Genomic DNA, 18,147 nt, shown 5'->3' on the forward strand with positions numbered 1-18,147 from the left:
CCCTCCACATTTCGAATCGACGTCGCGCTTTGAGAGAGTATTCGGCTACCGCTATACATCTCCACGTGATGATGATGTTGATGTTGTCAGTATCAGCAATTTGGTTGAGCGGCTATCATTTGTGATAGCCAGGTCAGGCGGCTTCTGAAAAAGATCTACTACGTAGCTCAGTGGCGGGGGGGGGGGGGGTTGAAAGGGCGTACGCCTGCTAAAGTTACAAAACTTAAATTGTTAAAATAGTTTGACGGTCATCGTGCGACTGACGGCACGAGCCCGGGGCGTGGAAACGTCGACAGATTCCGGCGGAGGAAGGAATTCTCGACGAGGTCACGTGACGCTCTGGCCCGCGACGGGCCATTCCTTTGTTGTCCATTATACAGCTTTTGTTGGGTTAGATCGCGCAAATATGTAAATGTTGTGTCGTTAAACTCGCCATCACCCGGCACAGCCAATTAGTAAGGGGTTTGTCACGTAAACAAAAGGTGGCCAATTCGTTACTAGTGAAGTACCGTTGAGGACGCTTGACACCAAGGTTGAGGCACACGTATGTTTATTCGTGTAAGCGGTCAGAACAGGACAGCACTAGAGGGGGTATCGGCCCTCTCACCCGGATAGCTGGGGATACTTCGCTAGCTATCCTGATCTGCCTCGTAGTCCTCCAGTTACTGGGCTAGGGGAGGCTGTCTGGGCCGACACTGGTTAGCCGGCCTACGGTACCCGGAGTCCCAGAGACTGACTCTGGGTCGCGGGACCACGCCACTGGCTCGGTCCTGCGCGGCCCTGACAAGGGCGGCGTCTCAGGTGAGTCCAGGGCTTCTAGCTAGACGGTCTTCAGTCTTCCTTCTCCATCCTAATACTGAGCCCCGATCTCTCCGGCTCATCCCCCTTTATACCCCTCAGAGGATCACAACTCCGGGCAACCCCCAGGCTGCCCGGTGCGGACGTCGTTGCGGGCACCTCCCCGTTAGCACTCACGGAGCCCCGCCCCCTGTGCTTGTTTCCCGTGTGATCCCATGCATACAGCCCTACACATACAGCCCCTCCGTAACAGCCCTACACTAGCACAGCGCTAGTGTATAGTGTAGTGCATAGTGTGGCGTATAGTGTCGTGTATAGTGGAGTACTACACCGGTTGTGTGTTGGAGAGCAAATCCACAACATTTACAATCTTAGTACGACGTATTGCCTGATGAAGCTAGTTGTAATTACTGGCAAAACGTCGTACTAAGATTGTTAATGTTGTGGCTTTGCTCTCCGACACACAACTGGTGTGCTGTACTAGTAACGAATTGGCCGCCTTCTGTTTACGTGACAAACCTTACTTTGACGAGACAAAATTGATATATTTACACGATCTAACCCAACAAAACCTGTATTGTGGATGATAGTGGTCGCGAAAGCCTACGACGTGTTAAACTTCCATTGCTCGTTCTGCCGAGGTGCTTGAGTCGAGCTCGGGACGGAGTTCGGGTAATGTTAGTCTATGGGCAATATTAGTCTACGAGCAATGTTAGTATATGGTCAATGTTAGTCTACAGGTAATATTAGTCTACAGGCAATGTTTGTCTATCGGAAATGTTAGTCTACAGGTAATGTTAGTCTATGGAAATGTTAGTCTACGGGCAATGTGGGTCGACGTGCAATGTTACTCCATGCACAATGCTAGTCCACGTGCGGTGTCAGTGGTCTCCGTTCGCGTACCCATTCTTGACGAGGTCGTATCGGATGGGGTCCTGGGGGTCCCCGCTGGGGGTTGCGAAGCAGTTCTCGGTGAAGAGCGACACGCTGAGGTTGGACTTGACGGCGAGCTGCACGAAGACGTTCTGGTTCTCCTTGAAGTGCACGGGGTAGTCGCTCTTCTTGTACGGCAGCGCGAAGCGCTCCGAGTGGTACAGCTCGATGTTGAAGACGAAGTCGCCGAAGCCCGTTTCCGTCACGAAGATGCTGCCCGTGTCCGGCACGAAGTTCACCGCCAGGCTGCGGCGCTTGTCGTACTTACACCTGGAGAGCGAGAGACGATGCGAGACGGGGGCAGAGATCGTGAAGATTAGATGGAGATGAGTGATGAGGATGATCACAGAGAGAGATTGTGGAGATGAGAGAGATGACAGTCAAGAAGTTCACGGACAGACAGACGAGAGAGAGACGGCAGAGGTGAGACAAAGAGGGACACGAGAGTCAAGATGTTCACAGCGAGATATTGTGCAGATGACATTGAGATGAGACAGATGAGAGATCAGAGTGAGGATGTTCACAGAAAGAGAGATGAGAGTGACCGTGGAGATGAGATGGAGATGAGACAGAGAGACGACAGTCGGGATGTTCACACAAAGACCACATCCTTAAAACCTTAACCATCCTCGTGTTATAGCGAGAATTCCATCATGCGCTAGACTCGCGTTGTAGCGAGTAGTCCATCACATGCTAGACTCCCATTACAGCGAGTAGTCCGTCATGCGCGGGTTTGTAGTGAGTAGTAAAAAAATATATAAACCACGTTAAAGCGGAAAGGCGTCGTGCGAACGGACGCGCATTAAACGGGGATTTACTGCACGTCGGTGTTCGGACAGAAGGAACCGCACCGCGTGCGTGATCTCGCGACGGCGCTAAGTTGAACGCGCTTACGTACGTGAGCGGGACCTGGATGTCGTTGAAGTTGCGGATGATGGGCAAGCTCCTGTTGGCCGACTTGAGGGTGAGCGTCTGGGAGAAGATCATCTGCGAGTCCGTCTCCTGCAGGGACGGCAGATATCACCGACAGCCACATTAACTCGCGCTGTTGCGGACCCAACGTGGTCGCGCAATCCCTCAACGGGAGGATGAGGAACGGCAATGCTACGCGAGCCCTCGCCTTCTGCTGAACCCGTCTCTTTCACCGTGGCCAGAGGTAGCGGCCGCTGAACCTCCACATTGGGCATCTTAGCTCTTGAACGACATCCCTGCTTTCATCATCTTTGCAAGAATATTATCATCTACGGACAATGTAAGTCGAATGCAATATTAGTCTATGTGCAGTGTTAGTATATGTGCAATGTGAGTCTATGGGTAATATGAGTCTATGGGCAATGTTAGTCTATGTGCAATGTGAGTCTATGGGTAATGTGAGTCTATATGCAATGTGAGTCTATGGGCAATGTGAGTCAATGTGCAGTGTAAGTCAATGGAAAATGTGAATCTACGCGCAATGTTAGTCTCCATGCAATGTTTGTCGACGTGTAATGTTAGTCTATGGGCAATGCTAGTCTATGGGCAGTGTTAAGTCTACTGTCAATGTTAAGTCTATGTGCAATGTTGAGTCTATGTGCAGTGTTGAGTCTATGGCGCAATGTTGAGTCTATGGTGCAGTGTTGAGTCTTTGGTGCAGTGTTGAGTCTTTGGTGCAGTGTTGAGTCTTTGGTGCAGTGTTGAGTCTATGGCGCAGTGTTGAGTCTATGGCGCAGTGTTGAGTCTATGGTGCAGTGTTGAGTCTATGGTGCAGTGTTGAGTCTATGGTGCAATGATGAGTCTATGGTGCAGTGTTGAGTCTATGGCGCAGTGTTGAGTCTATGGTGCAGTGTTGAGTTTATGGTGCAGTGTTGAGTCTATGGCGCAGTGTTGAGTCTATGGCACAATGTTAAGTCCACGGTTGAGTTTAAGAGCTGTTGCACACCGTACCTGGCACACGGCGCCGCAGTCCACGATGCCGATGTCGAAGACGATGAATTGGCCATTGTCGAGTGGCAAGCAGCCCGGGGGCGAGCCGTCATTGAGCGAGAAGTCGCTCGCGTTGTGGCCCGCCACCAGCACCTTGGGGATGTAGGCTGACATCCGCTCATCCTGGCACGACAGCCGCACCTCGGCTAAAGGGGGGGGGGGGTGGGGAAAGAGCGATGGACACGACAGTGGTGAAGAGGATGTCGGCGCACGTAAAAGTGGCTGGAGCACGATAATAAAATCGAGTTATTTTATTACGGCAAGTCCTCATTTAACGCGACGGCGGTCGTAGATGCGTTCCCGAAAGGTGTCGCGTAAAGCGATAAAACGCATTGAGTGAAAACAATTTCCCCACGAGCAATGTACCGATAATGTTTGGCGAGATACGATGTACCACTGCGCCCGCTGCGCCATGAGATGGCGGGACCAGTAACTGAGGGTGCGCACTCGAGTTTTTTTCCCCTCCAGAATTTAGAAACGTGCACTCAGAGAATTTGGCTGCTATAAATGTCCACACGACAATCCACTTCGTTGACCTAGCATTTGTGATAGCCAGGTCGCTTCTGAAAGAGAGCTAATGGCTCAGGTAGCTCTGCATGGGCAGTGTTAGTTTGAGTGCAATATAAGTCTGTGCAAAGTGTTAGTCTATGCTCACTGTTGGGTGATGTGTAATGCCAGTCTAAATGGACTTTGTTAGTCTATGCGCAATGTGATCATGATCGCTGCCACCACGCAACCTACCAGGGTGACATCCCAGCATTCCGTTCTTCAGGAAGCAGACTTCGTTGCCCATGCACCCGCTGGGGTCTTTGGAGATGTTATACTGCGAGTAGCAGGTGTAGTGGTACGAGCAGTCCCATGACCACCACTCGTCGCCCACCTGCACACACACAAACGGCCGTTGGGATTGTTGGCTTGAACGATCTAAAATTTAATATCCACCGGTTGGCCTGCGGACGCATCTGCTGCACATATTTGATGCTATAGGTCTATTACCTTATATCAGCAGGGTATTTCGACCTCTAGTAGTGCCTTGCCCTTCCTCGGTTTGACCTGGCCCTTCCGCATTATGACATGCTCCGTCCCCTTTATGTAGGGGCAGAGGTTTAGGTAATTGAATAGGAGTTGAAGATGTCTTATGTCGTGTTAGAGAAATAGGCTTTGTGATAGATTAGTAGACTAGGCCTTGTGTGGCGGTAGAGGACTTAGGCTCTGACACAAATGACGTGAACTAGGCCTCACTTGATGATGAAGGAATTGGGCTGTGACACAGATGACATAAACTAGGCCTCATGTGGTTTGTAAAGGAATTAGGCTTTGAAGCAAACTAGGCCTCGCACGGCGATAGATACATTCCCCTCTGGGCACAGATGAGGCAGACTAGGCCTCACGGGATGGTAGATGCCGTCCATGGTGCAGCCGCAGCTGGCCGCGTCCACGCAGGCTTCGTCGTGCAGGAAGAAGCCCGGGCTGCACTCACACGCCTCGACACATGCCTGCCGTTTTGGGCACGCGGCGCTGGGGAAGCCGCACGCGCTCAGGCACGGCGATGCGCACGCCTTGTACGCGCTGTTCGCCGGGCAGCTCAGCGCTGCCGGGTGGACCAGGGCAGGTGAAAGGGAAGAAAAAAACGAAAGAAGGATGAGAAAAATCATCTTTCAACATGCTCAAATTTCCGTCACGCTTCCTCAACGTGCGTTCGCCATTGGCTCTGCTCGGACGTGTGCAAGACCTTAATAATTCTTCCAACTTGTAAGGCGCCAGGTCATCCGAGCGATTGAGAGCTTCATTCGAGGGGGGGATGGCTGTCAATTATTGGACACGTCGCCCGTCTCAATGCGCAAACTCCAGCAAACTGCCCGCTTCAGTTGTCGGTTGACGTTTTGTAGCAGACTGTGACTCTATAAAGATTGGTGCTGCCCCCCCCAATCCATGGTCACCGCCGTGATATGTGCATCAATCACTTCCCGGGAGGAACCAATGAATTGGCGTGGAGGTTGGTAGAGTATATATCTATAGATAAGTCGCAAGTGCCCTTTTGCCACGCTCCGAATCTGTTCATGAGTCAGTGTTAATTTATGAGTTGACATTTGCATCCGCGACCCCCCCTTTGCACTCAGGTTAAGTTGGCATGGTCCAGATCTTTCTCGAATTGGTGGTGTGGTGTAGCGGGGGGGATGTATGACTTCCTCCACCAGTTTTCATATTTTTTCCAATTCCAACTCGGCTTGTTAGATATCCCACGTCGTAACAGTAACAACAATCATTGTCTTTACACATTTAAACGAAAAACAGAAAAAACCCCCACTCACGGCAATTCAAGGACGCCCTCCACTCGCCGAGGCTCACGCCGCTGCCCAGGCATGTGTCGAAGTACCCCTGCAGGTGGGAGCAGCGCAGCTCGTCGCTGAGCGCTGTGAGCGCCAGGTCGAACACGCAGTTGCTGTGGAAGGGCTCGGGCGGCACAGCGTTGAAGCACGCGGCGAACGGTGACGTCGCGCTCTTGAGGGGACTGCACGGCCCGGCGGCACTGGCCAAGTCGGCATTGTTTGGCTTCACCATTCGGCCGTAGTCGAACCCGCAGCTGTGGTGGTGGTGGGGAGAGCAAAAGCACTTCACCATCATCATCAAGCTGAGTTGCTGCTGGCCAGGAGCTGCCCTGGTTAAGGTCAAGGGGTAGGGACAATGCTACAGTTAGGGTTACGTGTAGGGTTCCAACGGCGGAGACGACTCACGCCGAGTTGTTGCTGGCGACCGGGAACTGCCAGGAGCTGCCGAAGGTGTAGGCGGTGGCGTGCAGCTCCCCGTCGGGCCCCACGAAGTCGTCGCCCGGGTCGCCATTGAAGTCGCCGCAGAGGCCGCTGAGGTTGCGCGCGTAGTACGCCTGGAGGCGCAGGTCCACGTAGCTGTAGCCGTCGTACTTGACGGTGAGCCCCGCCGCCGGGAAGGAGAGCACCGCGAACTTTCCGGCCCTCACCACCGTGCCGTTGGGCAGGCCCACGGGGAGGCTCACACTCTCGTCGTTCACCTGCGTTTCGCCAGACGGAGAAGCGAAACGACGGACTCGTTCCGATTTCGTCTAGCGACTCACAGCCGCCACCGCACCGTATCCGCTCGCTCTCGGAGAGGGAGAGAGGGTAACTCGAGAGACAGTGACAGCAGCAGCCACGCGGTGAGAAGCCAGTGCATCAACAATTTCCCAAGCTCTGCAGTCCACTATAGATGGAGTGGGAAGAAACCGGAGCGCTGGGAGAAATCCCGCAAGTACAAGTGAGGGGGAAACACTCTATCCCCATGCAGACAGACCAAGTGGAGTCAACATCTTTACTGAGTTCCGCCTTCTAGATGGCAAAGCAAGGGGGTACGGCTCCTCATCGACACCCACCCATGAGTAGAAGGCAGTGAGATGGAACGTATGGAGATTAGACTACACACTTTGCTGCTGTGCCACTTTCTAGCTGGCAGAGCCAGGGGGTATAGGCTCCTCCTCGACGCACCACTCACATGAAGTGAGTGTCACACAACAATCTGCGTGTGATTCACCAACTCGCGCTGTTGCTGCGTCCGCCTCCACAGCGCTAGGCAACAGCCTGCCACGTGCAGCGGCTTAGCCATGCCCATGACCTCCACTCTTCCCCCATGCCATCCCCCCTCCCCCTGACGACTCACTCCCCCACCGCCCCAACTCTCAACTCACCAGGACGGCGCCACCGAACTGCAGCTTGACGTTGACGTCGCGGTCGAGCCGCACCTCGACGGTTCGCGTGTACGCCACGGCCGTGGAGCCGTGCCGGTGCTCGTTCTGCACCAGGACATGCCACGCCGCCGGGTGCGAGCCCGCGTAGCTGGGGCTCGGCGCCGCCAGCATGTAGGTGCACGTGCCCATGAAGTCGAAGTACTTGCCATCGAAGGTGGTGTAGTGCGGGTCGCCCGACGCGTGGCAGTGCTCTTTGGGTGTGGGGGGGGGGGATGGCCACCACGTGGAGAAGGGAGAGGGAGAGAAGAGAGATAGTGAGGTGTGTCCGACAGCCGCCAACCTGCCCACCCACCCACTCGCCCAAACCAACAACACACACAACCACCCAACCACCTGCCCAACCTCCAAACCCAACCACCCACCCACTCACCCATCCACCCACCCAACCACCTGCCCACTCACCCAACCTCCAAACCCAACCACCCACCCACTCACCCATCCACCCATCCAACCACCTGTCCACTCGCCCAACCTCCAAACCCAACCACCCACCCACCCAACCACCCGCCCACTCACGCACCCACCTATTCACCCACCCAATTACCAAACCCACCAACCCACCAAACCCGACCCAGGGTATGGCCCCTCCCTTGCGACCACCCATGGGAAGGGACTTTCACGCAAACAACTCTCCGCGTGCGATCCAACAACCTCTGGTGCCGCTGCCGATGCCTCACTGTGCCGGCTTACGGGCTGCCGCGTGCGGCGTAGCCGTCACCGCCACTCGGCACCGAGTGGTCATCGTGTAGCGCGCCTGTTGCTAAGGTTTCTGCCTTTGACTGCGGACGTATCCACGGGAGTGGTGGAAAGCCTCTCATCCTTGGCCATGGGATGTTGCAGATGGTAGGGGTGTGGGCCTGTGGCTTTCACTCGGCTATCCGGAACAACCGTCCCCATCAGCCAGGGTTCTCCGGGGAGGTCTGGCCAATGCGGCTATTGCAGCTGCGTGAGCCACAGTCCTGAAACTCGCCCATTTCCCCTCGGCATCGAGACGAGAAAGAAGACGATGCCAACGCCCATCCTCTCTGACGCGGGATGCTGTAGACGGTGGAAGTGGGCCTGTCGCTTTTTCTCAGCTAGCCGGAACACCTCCTCCGTCAGCCAGGGTCTCTGGGGACGTCTGGACCGTGTACCCAAAGCAGCCATAGCAGCTGCATGAGCTCCAGTCCTAAACCTCGCCCATTTCCCCTCGGCATCGAGACGAGAAAGAGGACGATGCCAACCCCCATTTTCTCTGACGCGGGATGCTGTAGACGGTGGAAGTGGGCCTGTCGCTTTTTCTCAGCCAGCCAGAACACCTCTTCCGTCAGCCGGGGTCTCCGGGCCGGCTTGGACCGTGCACCCAAAGCAGCTATTGCAGTTGCATGAGCCACAGTCCTAAACCTTCCCGGTTTCCCCCTCGGCAGTAGGAGGAGGTGGGGACGATGCCAGCCCCAGCTGCAAGCGATGATGACATTTCCAATTTTCAACTGAGACCATTGGAACTGGGTTCGAATGGGGTCCTAGTTGGACGCCCACCATCGCAATGGGAGATTTGTAGGCGCATCAATACAGACCCCCTGCTACACGCAAGGCCTTCGACACTTCACGTGGCCTCAAAGTGCACCCAGCGTGGCACGAGCGCCGCGGTTGACGACGTCGCCACCACTTAATGGCGACAGGTGGCTGCTGCTGCTGTCGTTGGTGTTGTTGTTTGGAGCGGCGGTGCAACCCGTGACAGCCGCCGCGCCCGGTCACGCCGCCCCGTCACCCCCCCGCCCCAGGGCCGGGCCTCACTCGCGTTGGCTTGGCAGCCGGCCTTGCCCCCCTCCAGCACGGCGCAGGTGTGGAACTCTGGGCACGTGAACGCCTGGCAGTCGATGCCCCCCGCGTCGCACAGGCACGAGCTCGTGCAGTCGTCCGAGATGAACGTGTCGCCAACCTGCAGTGAATCAGAAACGGGGTCATCTTTAGTTCACGAGGGGGGGGTGGGGGTGGGTGTTTGTGGGGCAAAAGTTTTCAATGAAGATGAAAATGAACCTTGATTTTTTTTGTTACGATTTTTTTGCGTACTATCAGACCGCTTAAAAACTACTCCAAACATTCGGTATTTTCCCGCAAAAATGTTTATGTGTTGACGACTTTTATTCAACTTCTTCTATTTAAAGATGCTCCCATCACGGGAAGCCGCTCGATTTTTAGTTATTCGAAAGAACAAACATTAATTCACTTAATAGTCTATGAGGGGAAGCTGTCCTCTATTGTGTACCGTTTTCAAATTATTCAGATGTGAACATCATAAAATGCCGATGTTTCATTCAAAACCGATTGAATCCTAAATATCTCAAACACAATAAAAGATGGAACCCCAAAACTTTCTCGATTTCATTTAATTTGCTGTTTAAGGCTCTATCAACCGAAAAAAATCGCACTGTTATATTTTGAACGGTTTCTGAATGACACCATGCACACAAACATGTTTATGGGGAACTTAAACATCGAGGTTTGGGGGCCTTAAAATAAAAAAATATGACATTTTCAGGTTTTTCCTGTTGTTTGTAGCCTAAAGCTACATATATACAGAATGTCGGTTTTCTAACTTGTCGGGAAGTGCCCGAGAGGTTTTTGAAACATACACATTAAGGTCTTTGTTTAGATAGAAGATTGTTATCAGGTCTAAGGCCCCACTGAGCTATGTAGCTGTTTTCTTTCGGAAGTGACCCTCGCTATCACAAACGATAGCAGATCATAGTAATAGGGTTTTACCCTTTCAACTGGTACAAAAACTGACACCTTTATACAAGGCATCATGTTTGCAATAACCACAACACAAGCAGTCAAAATGAAAACAAAAAGAAACAACTCTGATGATGATAATGATATGCACTGTCCTTGAAGTTGATTGGTCCACACCCGAGACAGCCTTTCTTAGAGCCTAGTCTCCATTGGTGTTGGACCAGATGACGCCAAAAGGCGTACAACTCAAAGACAGCGCACTATCAGAGTATTGAGAGCTCGGGGTAAGCATTTACACTATGTTTGCATTTGACTGCTTGTGTTGTGGTTATTGCAAACATGATGCCTTGTATAAAGATGTCAGTTTTTGTACCAGTTGAAAGGGTAAAAACCTATTACTATATTTTGCCACTGGTAAAGGAGGTCTCATAGTGTGATAGCAGATCAACCAAGTGACTGATACCATTATCACCTGGAAATTTATAGTAGCCGCCAAATACTCTAAACGCGCTGTGATGTTGATTCTAAATATGGAGGGAAACCCCCGTAGGAGCTGGAGACATATCCGCACAGTGACCATGGGGAGAGAGACATGTAAACTCCAAATATACAGCAGCAGGCGTCATTGTCAGGATAGAACCCACGGCCTCCTGCATACCAGGCGAGGTAGTCAACATCTCCAAGCGACCGTGATGATGATGATGAGAGAGAGAGAGATGCAGAATCCAAATATACAGCAGCAGGCATCGTCAGGGTTGGAATCAAACCCACGGCCTCCTGCATACCAGGAGAGGTAGTTGACATCTCCTAGCCACCATGATGGTGATGTACGGTGTGAAAGAAGTTCTACATACAATACATGACCTCATGGTACAACAACAACAACCCACAGTGGGGAGTGCATCACCTTGTAGTACTTGTTCTTGTAGAGGCAGCCGCACTGGTCGGCCAGCACGCAGGCGTCGTCCTCCAGGACGTAGCCGATGTCGCAGACGCAGCCCTCAACGCAGTCTCCCTGGCACTTGCCCTCGACGGCGCCGTCCACGCACGACACGGGGCACGGCGGAGCGCAATACGAGTAGTGGCTGTTGGCGGGGCACTGCGGGGCTGCTGTAGGCGGCAGCAAATGGAGAAGCGGGGCGGCAGAGGTGTCACACGTGCGGCCTCACGGGGGCGACTGACCAGGTGAATGGGTGGGTGAATGGGTGACTGGGTGGGTGAGTGGGTGACTGGGTGGGTGACCGGGTGGGTGAGTGGGTGACTGGGTGTGTGAGTGGGTGGGTGACTGGCTGGGTGACCGGGTGGGTGACCGGGTAAATGGGTGGGCGAGTGGGTGACTGGGTGGGTGACTGGGTGGGTGACCAGGTGGGTGACCAGGTGAATGGTTGGACAAGTGGGTGACTGGGTGAGTGACTGGGTGGGTGATTGGGTGGGTGACTGGGTGGGTGACCGGGTGGGTGAACGGGTAAATGGTTGGTCGAGTGGGTGACTGGGTGGGTGACTGGGTGGGTGACCGGGTGGGTGACCGGGTAAATTTTGTGGGCGAGTGGGTGACTGGGTGACTGGGTGACTGGGTGACTGGGTGGGTGACTGGGTGGGTGACCGGGTTGGTGACCGGGTAAATGGGTGGGTGAGTGGGAGTGGGCGAGTGACAGGTTGAATGGGTGGGTGAGTGAGTGGGTGAATGAGTGGGTGAATGGGCGAATGAGTGGGTGAGTGGGGTGAGTGAGTAGGTGAGTGAATGGGTGGGTGGATCGATGAAGGAGTGGGTGAGTATTTGAATGAGTGACCGGGTAAATGGGTGGGTGAGTGGGCTGGGCGGGTGACTCGGTGAATGGGTGGGTGAGTGAAGGGACGGGTGAATGAGTGAGTGAGTGGATGAATGAATGAATGGGTGAGTGGCTGGGCGAATGGTTGGGCGAATGGGGCAAAAGTGATGAGACAATGGGAATGAGAGCGACCAAACAGTTGCCCGCGAAATTCGCCAAATCACGAGCACCTCTGGAACGTATCCCTGGTGGCGAATACCGACGGGAAAACACCGCACATCTGGGAGGGAATGGTCAGTGGTGGGTGGGCGGGGTTTGTGGTTTCCGCCCACAATCCCTGATCGAATGATCAGGGATGCCACCACCACCACCGCCGGCCCACCGCTGGACTGAGCACCGCGTCGGCGGCCGCGACACTCACGGCAGACGGTGGAGCTCCTCCACTCCTGGGTGGCCACTCCGGCCTTGACGCAGGCGGCAAAGTACGCCTCCAGCGCCTTGCAGTGGACGACCGGGTCGAACTGCAGCAGCACCAGGTCGAAGACGCAGTTGGCGAAGAACGGCTCGGGGTCGACGGACGCCTGGCAGCTGGCGAAGGCGCCCAGCGGGTCCTTGAGGATGCCGCACCAGGTCGGCTGGGCTGCCACGCCGGAGCCCACTGGGTCAATGACCACGGGGTGGCCGATGTCGTCGAAGCCCCTGTCGGCGGAGGAGAGGAGCGGGGGGGGGGGGGGGGCCGTGGGGTTAAATGGATGAACACTCGGCAAGGGAAATAGATGCAGGCGATGAGGATTTGTCCCCCAAATGCTCGGAACCAGGTTATGCGTTTTAAAAAAAAAATCAATATTTTTCACGTTTCTTTGTCCATAAACTCAACACTGCACCATAGATTCAACACTGCACCACAGACTCAACACTGCACCACAGACTCAACACTGCACCACAGACTCAACACTACCCATAGACTCATCACTGCACCATAGACTCAACACTGCACCATAGACTCAACACTACCCACAGACTCAACACTGCACCACAGACTCAACACTGCACCACCGACTCAACACTGCACCACAGACTCAACACTGCACCACAGACTCAACACTGCACCACAGACTCAACACAGCACCACAGACTCAACACTGCACCACAGACTCAACTGCACCACAGACTCAACACTGCACCACAGACTCAACACAGCACCACAGACTCAACACAGCACCACAGACTCAACACTCCCCCACCTCCTCCACGGCACTCACGTGTCCACGATGCCCGGCTCCTCCACCTTCCAGCTGTTGCCAAAGTCGGTGGCGCCGGATGCCTGCGAGCCGTCCCGGCGCGTGAAGTCGTCGGCGCCGGCGCCGTTCATGTTGCCACAAAGGCCGCAGAGCGACGCCGCGAAGGTGGTGGGCAGTTTGACCCTGGCGTGGTAGTTCCCCTCGTAGAGGACCTCGAGGCCGAAGTCGGACGCCACGCGCATGAAGCCCCCGTCGCGCGTCACCGAGAAACCTCCTGCGCCACCGGCGACGCCGCCGCCGCCGTAGTAGAACGGCAGGCGAAGATGGACGTCGTTCAGCTGCGGTCGGGGGCGGGGGGGGGGTTGGGGCGGAACGAGGCGGCGGTGGTGGACCGGGAGGAGGTGGATTATGGAGGGGGATGGAGGGGAGGTGGACCGTGGGGGAAGGAGCAGGATGGAGGGTGGGAGGAGGATGATGATGAGGTTAGGGAGGAAGATAGGGAGGAGGAAGAAGATGAGGAGGATGGGGAGGAGGAAGGGGGGGCAGGAAGAGAATGGGGAAGAGGAAGATGGGGAGGTGGATAGGGAGGAGGAGGGAGGAGGATGGGGATGGGTAGCAGAAGGATGGGAAGGAAGAAGATGGAGGGAAGAGGATGGGGAGGACGTTGAGGGCAGGGGGGGGCGGGCAGGACGTGAGTACGTGACCTGTGGCTCAACCACCTCAGCGTGAACTCACCGCCGCTGCTCGACATCAACATCGGCAGCCAGATGGATACGAAGCGAGAAGGGGGGTGGGAGGTTGGACGGCGGTGCCTCTTTGGGGTGCTTGGGGGGGGGGGCGGTGCGGCGAGCGATACTCACGTAGACGTGGGAGCCAACAGCGAGCAGCACCCGCTGGCCGTACAACTCGACGGTGACCTCGCGCGTGTACGCCACGACCCAGCTGCCCGCGCGGTGCTCGTTCTTCACCTTCACGCTCCAGTCGGCGCCCGAGCACGGCTGCAAAAGAAAGAGGGCAGAGGCAAACGAGCCCCGCTGGGGCCTTCAGCAGACCGCTGGGGGCAAACGCTGTGGTCGTGCCGTTGGCCGCGAGTGGTTTCTTGGGCGCAGCGCGCTAACCGCTGCGCCGCCGCTCCCCACGCACAACAAACACAAAGGTCCCACCGCGTGGCCTTAACGGACTGTTGGGGCAAGTGCTGTTAGCGAGCGCCTATGAAGGCCGGCACCGTGGCACACGAGGGGGTGGGTGGCCAGCACCACGTCCGACCGCCTTTGTCCCCCCAGTGGCGATGTTAACGACTTCACACCGATAATTGGTTTTTTACCCTTCTATCTGGCGACAAAACTGACACCTTTTTTTTTACAAGGAGTCATGTTTGCATAGACCACAATACCTGCAGCCATAATGCAAACAAAAAACATAACTCTGAAAATATATGCACTGTCCTTGAAGTTGATTGGTCCACACCCGAGACAGCTTTCCTTAGAGCCTAGTCTCACATGGTGTTGGACCAGATGGCGCCAAAAGGCGCACAACTCAAAGACAATGCACCATCAGAGTATGAGAGCTCGGGGTAAGCATTTACACCATTGGAACCTGATTTGCCTTAAAAATATGATAATTGGTTTTTTACCCTTCTATCTGGCACGTAGAAGGGAAGTAATAAAATAATAAATAAAATAATAAATAAAATAATAAATAGATTTATACAAATAATAGAAATAAAACATAATAAAGTACAATTTTTACGACGTTTCGGCCACAACGCAAGCACCCGTCCTCAGGTGAAGAACAGGGCTGTCGGAAAGAGGACTTTGTCTCTCACCTGCGTGAGCACGTACGTGTACGTGCCCTGGAAATCGAACTTGCGTCCATCATACGTGGTGTAGTGGGGGTCGCCCCACGCGGTGCACTCCACTGGAGAAACACAACGCGGCACGGGGCATCAGAGACCGACCGCGGTGTGTACGTGTGCGTACGTACGTAGCCAGCCGTGCTGGTCGGAGGTGCGGAGGGAAGGACAACAAACTAAACACAACGACAGGCAGACGAGTTTGTCAATCGAGATGATGATTTAAAGTTGCGCAGCTCAAGGGGCTTCCTAATATCAGAAGGAAGAGCTTTCCAAAAGCGCCGCATCTGAAAGCGCCGCATCTGAAAGCGCCGTGCGATGCGGTGACCGTCTTTGTCCGATTGTTAAACAAAAGCCGCTGCAAGGATGACCGGAGTTTATGCTCCTTGACGAGATCAGCAAGGTCTGGCTGTAGTTACTCACTTATCTTGGCGTAACTATGGCTGTAGTTACTCACTTATCTTGGGGTAACTATGCTGTAGTTAGCCACATATCTTGTGGTGACCATGGCTGTGGTCACTGACGTATCTCGGAATTACCATGGCCATCGGTGACCTCCTGTGTAAGCTTTAGGCTGACCGCGGCTGCAGTGACTCACAGATCTTGGGCTGGCAGCCGTAGTCTCCCTGAGGCCCGGCGCCGCAGTAGTTCAGGGTCAGGTCACAAGGGTTCTTCTGGCACTGGATGTTGCCCGAGGACACGCATGTGCACTGAGAAGAGCAGCCGTTCTTCCAGAACACATCGGCCACCTAAACGGACACACGCACAAACACAGAGCTCCAGTGTGAGGCCGCTGACTGCCTGATGACGCCGGTTGTAACTCCCGGCCACAACTTGCTCCGTACGCAATTGTTGTGTATTTCGTGGACCGCTCTGCAACAACACACCAGCGCGCTCCCCAATGTTACCGGTGCGCTCCGCAGAGCTACCGGAGGTTCGCAGCGCAGCACCAACCACTGCTCGGCCACTCCTCCTCCACACAGCGATCCCCCGTGTAGCCTGTAACAAGGCTGATGGGGGCAAGTGCTGTTCGTAGCGAGAACCAGCGCCAATGAAGGCCGGAACGGTGGCACTACCACGCCCACCCAGCCGCCTTTGACCTCCACACACACTCTCTGCTACCTCCTCTCCTTCTCATTTTACTCTACCCTCCTGCACACACGCTCTCTGCTTCAGAAATCAAGGCGTTCTGTCTAAGGTCAACGTTTGCTCAGTGGGAAGTCGCTCATTTGCCGCTGCTGCCCCCATTGCCTGGAATTCCTTCCTCCCCGCCATCCGTGCCGTCGACTCCCTGCCCCTGTTCGAGTCCAAGATCAAGATCTTCCCAATTTTTAACGGCCTATACACCGACCGCCTCTTTCTCTCTCTGTACAACAGGCCTCTTGCTTTCCCCACAGCGTCTTCGCGAGCGATGAGACGGCAGCCATTCCGTTGTTACCCCCAACCCGAGGTGGCAGGAGCTCGCCGCGCTCACCTTGTAGTACTTGCCGTCGTTGTCCTTGCAGCCGCACAGCGCCGGGGCGACGCACTCGTTCCCGTTCCACACGTGGGCCGGGTCAAGGCACTCGCAGGTCTCGCCGCACGTGTCGGCGCAGTCCGCCGGGGCATTGGGGTCGTAGCACGTGGCCGGGCACGCGTTACCGCAGTCCTTGAAGGCCGCGCTCACTCCGCAGTCCACGTCTTTGGCGGAAGACCGGATGGGGGTGGGGATGGAAGGAGGGGGAGGGAATTGTCGGTAACGCCGTTTGCTTGGCTCGCCTTCCTGTGTGCCTGTGGCTTCCCGTGCCCCTGAACCATTCCATACTCTCCCTCTCTCTCTCACTCTCTCCCCCTCTTGTATGTGTGTTGTACTTCTTTTGCACTGTACGTAGCCAACCGCACTCATCGGTGGACGGACAACAAGCTCAACGCAAGAAGCAGTTCCGCAGTAATAAGATATAAATTCAGCTGACTTTAAAAGTGCAAGGCTCCAGCGGCTTCCTAATATCTGAACGAAGAGCGTTCCAGACGGCCGCAGAAGCGCATCTGTTGGCGACCGCCGTCGTTGTTCGACGGCGGTCGCCAACAGCCGTGACTACCGCGAGGACGACCGGAGTTCGCGTGACGGCTTCGTGCGTCTCTGACGAGGATGAACAGTGAGGCGGCATCCTGCATCAATTGGGGCAAGCGCCTTGCATGCAACGAACGGGTGCGCGCGGGGGGGGGACGGTGGGCAACATACGGCACTTGGTGGCGTTCCTCCAGTCGGGCGCGAAGGCGACACCCTGGTCGTAGCAGAGCTTCACGTAAGTCTGCACCGCCTGGCAGAGCACGGCCACGTCCAGCTTGGCGAGCACGAGGTCGTAGACGCAGTCGGCGTAGTGCGGCGCCGGGTCAACGGCGCCGAAGCACGGGGCCAGGGGGCTCGCCGGGTCCTTGAGGAGGCCGCAGTTGTCGTTGAAGCCTGCCTTGATCTGCCGCTGGGGGTCGAGGACGACGCCGACGGAGGCGCCCGTGTCGCTGCTCCCGCTGGAAGGGGACACGGGGCGCGGTCAGCGATGCCCGATTGTCGTCTTCGCTCCAGTGACGAGCTTCCGTTTCCTCCCTTAGAACGACCCCCATCCTTTCTTTCCTAGCCCGTCCTGCTGCTAGTGTTAGTCAATAATCCCCACCACCCAGCTACGGCCAGGCCTACCCAACGCCAATCACTACCCCTATCACTTTCACTACCCCAACGCCTATCACTACCCCCATCACTACCTCTACCACTACTCCAACCGCTATCACCACATACTCTTTTTTTGTTCTTTTTCTTTTTCTTTTTTTTCAAGCTCAACGCAAGAAGCAGTTCCACAGTATCACCACCCCTATCACTACCTCAACCCCTATCACCACCCCTATCACTACCTAAACGCCTATCACTACCCCTACCCCAACCCCTATCACCACCCCTGTCACTACCTCAACCCCTACCACCACTGCTATCTCTACCCCTATCACTACCCCAACGCCTATCACTACTCCTACCACTACGGCAACCTCTATCACCACCTCTATAACTAACCCAACCGCTATCACCACTCTTATCACTACCCCTATCACTACCCCAACGCCTATCACTACCCCTACCCCAACCTCTAT

At 55.2% G+C, this 18,147-nt stretch overlaps 1 protein-coding gene across 1 annotated transcript in view; it reads right to left on the bottom strand.

Moving 5' to 3' along the window:
• LOC144948262 (IgGFc-binding protein-like) overlaps positions 1–18,147 on the bottom strand; it is a 52,280-nt gene that overhangs the window by 7,787 nt on the left and 26,346 nt on the right. Inside the window, exons 14-30 of the mRNA XM_078877684.1 lie at positions 17,249–17,535; positions 16,502–16,707; positions 15,626–15,776; positions 15,001–15,092; positions 14,036–14,173; positions 13,197–13,513; positions 12,356–12,633; positions 11,073–11,275; positions 9,227–9,371; positions 7,391–7,641; positions 6,429–6,721; positions 6,006–6,277; positions 5,085–5,284; positions 4,435–4,573; positions 3,655–3,839; positions 2,630–2,733; positions 1,702–2,001 (exon numbers count right to left, since the gene is read on the bottom strand). Of these exons, the coding sequence (XP_078733810.1) occupies positions 1,702–2,001; positions 2,630–2,733; positions 3,655–3,839; positions 4,435–4,573; positions 5,085–5,284; positions 6,006–6,277; positions 6,429–6,721; positions 7,391–7,641; positions 9,227–9,371; positions 11,073–11,275; positions 12,356–12,633; positions 13,197–13,513; positions 14,036–14,173; positions 15,001–15,092; positions 15,626–15,776; positions 16,502–16,707; positions 17,249–17,535 (3,561 nt within the window). The remainder of the gene's footprint in view (positions 1–1,701; positions 2,002–2,629; positions 2,734–3,654; positions 3,840–4,434; positions 4,574–5,084; positions 5,285–6,005; positions 6,278–6,428; positions 6,722–7,390; positions 7,642–9,226; positions 9,372–11,072; positions 11,276–12,355; positions 12,634–13,196; positions 13,514–14,035; positions 14,174–15,000; positions 15,093–15,625; positions 15,777–16,501; positions 16,708–17,248; positions 17,536–18,147) is intronic.

The sequence above is a fragment of the Lampetra fluviatilis genome, chromosome 48 (assembly GCF_964198595.1).
Source record: "Lampetra fluviatilis chromosome 48, kcLamFluv1.1, whole genome shotgun sequence".
In the NCBI taxonomy this organism is placed as follows: Eukaryota; Metazoa; Chordata; class Hyperoartia; order Petromyzontiformes; family Petromyzontidae; genus Lampetra; species Lampetra fluviatilis.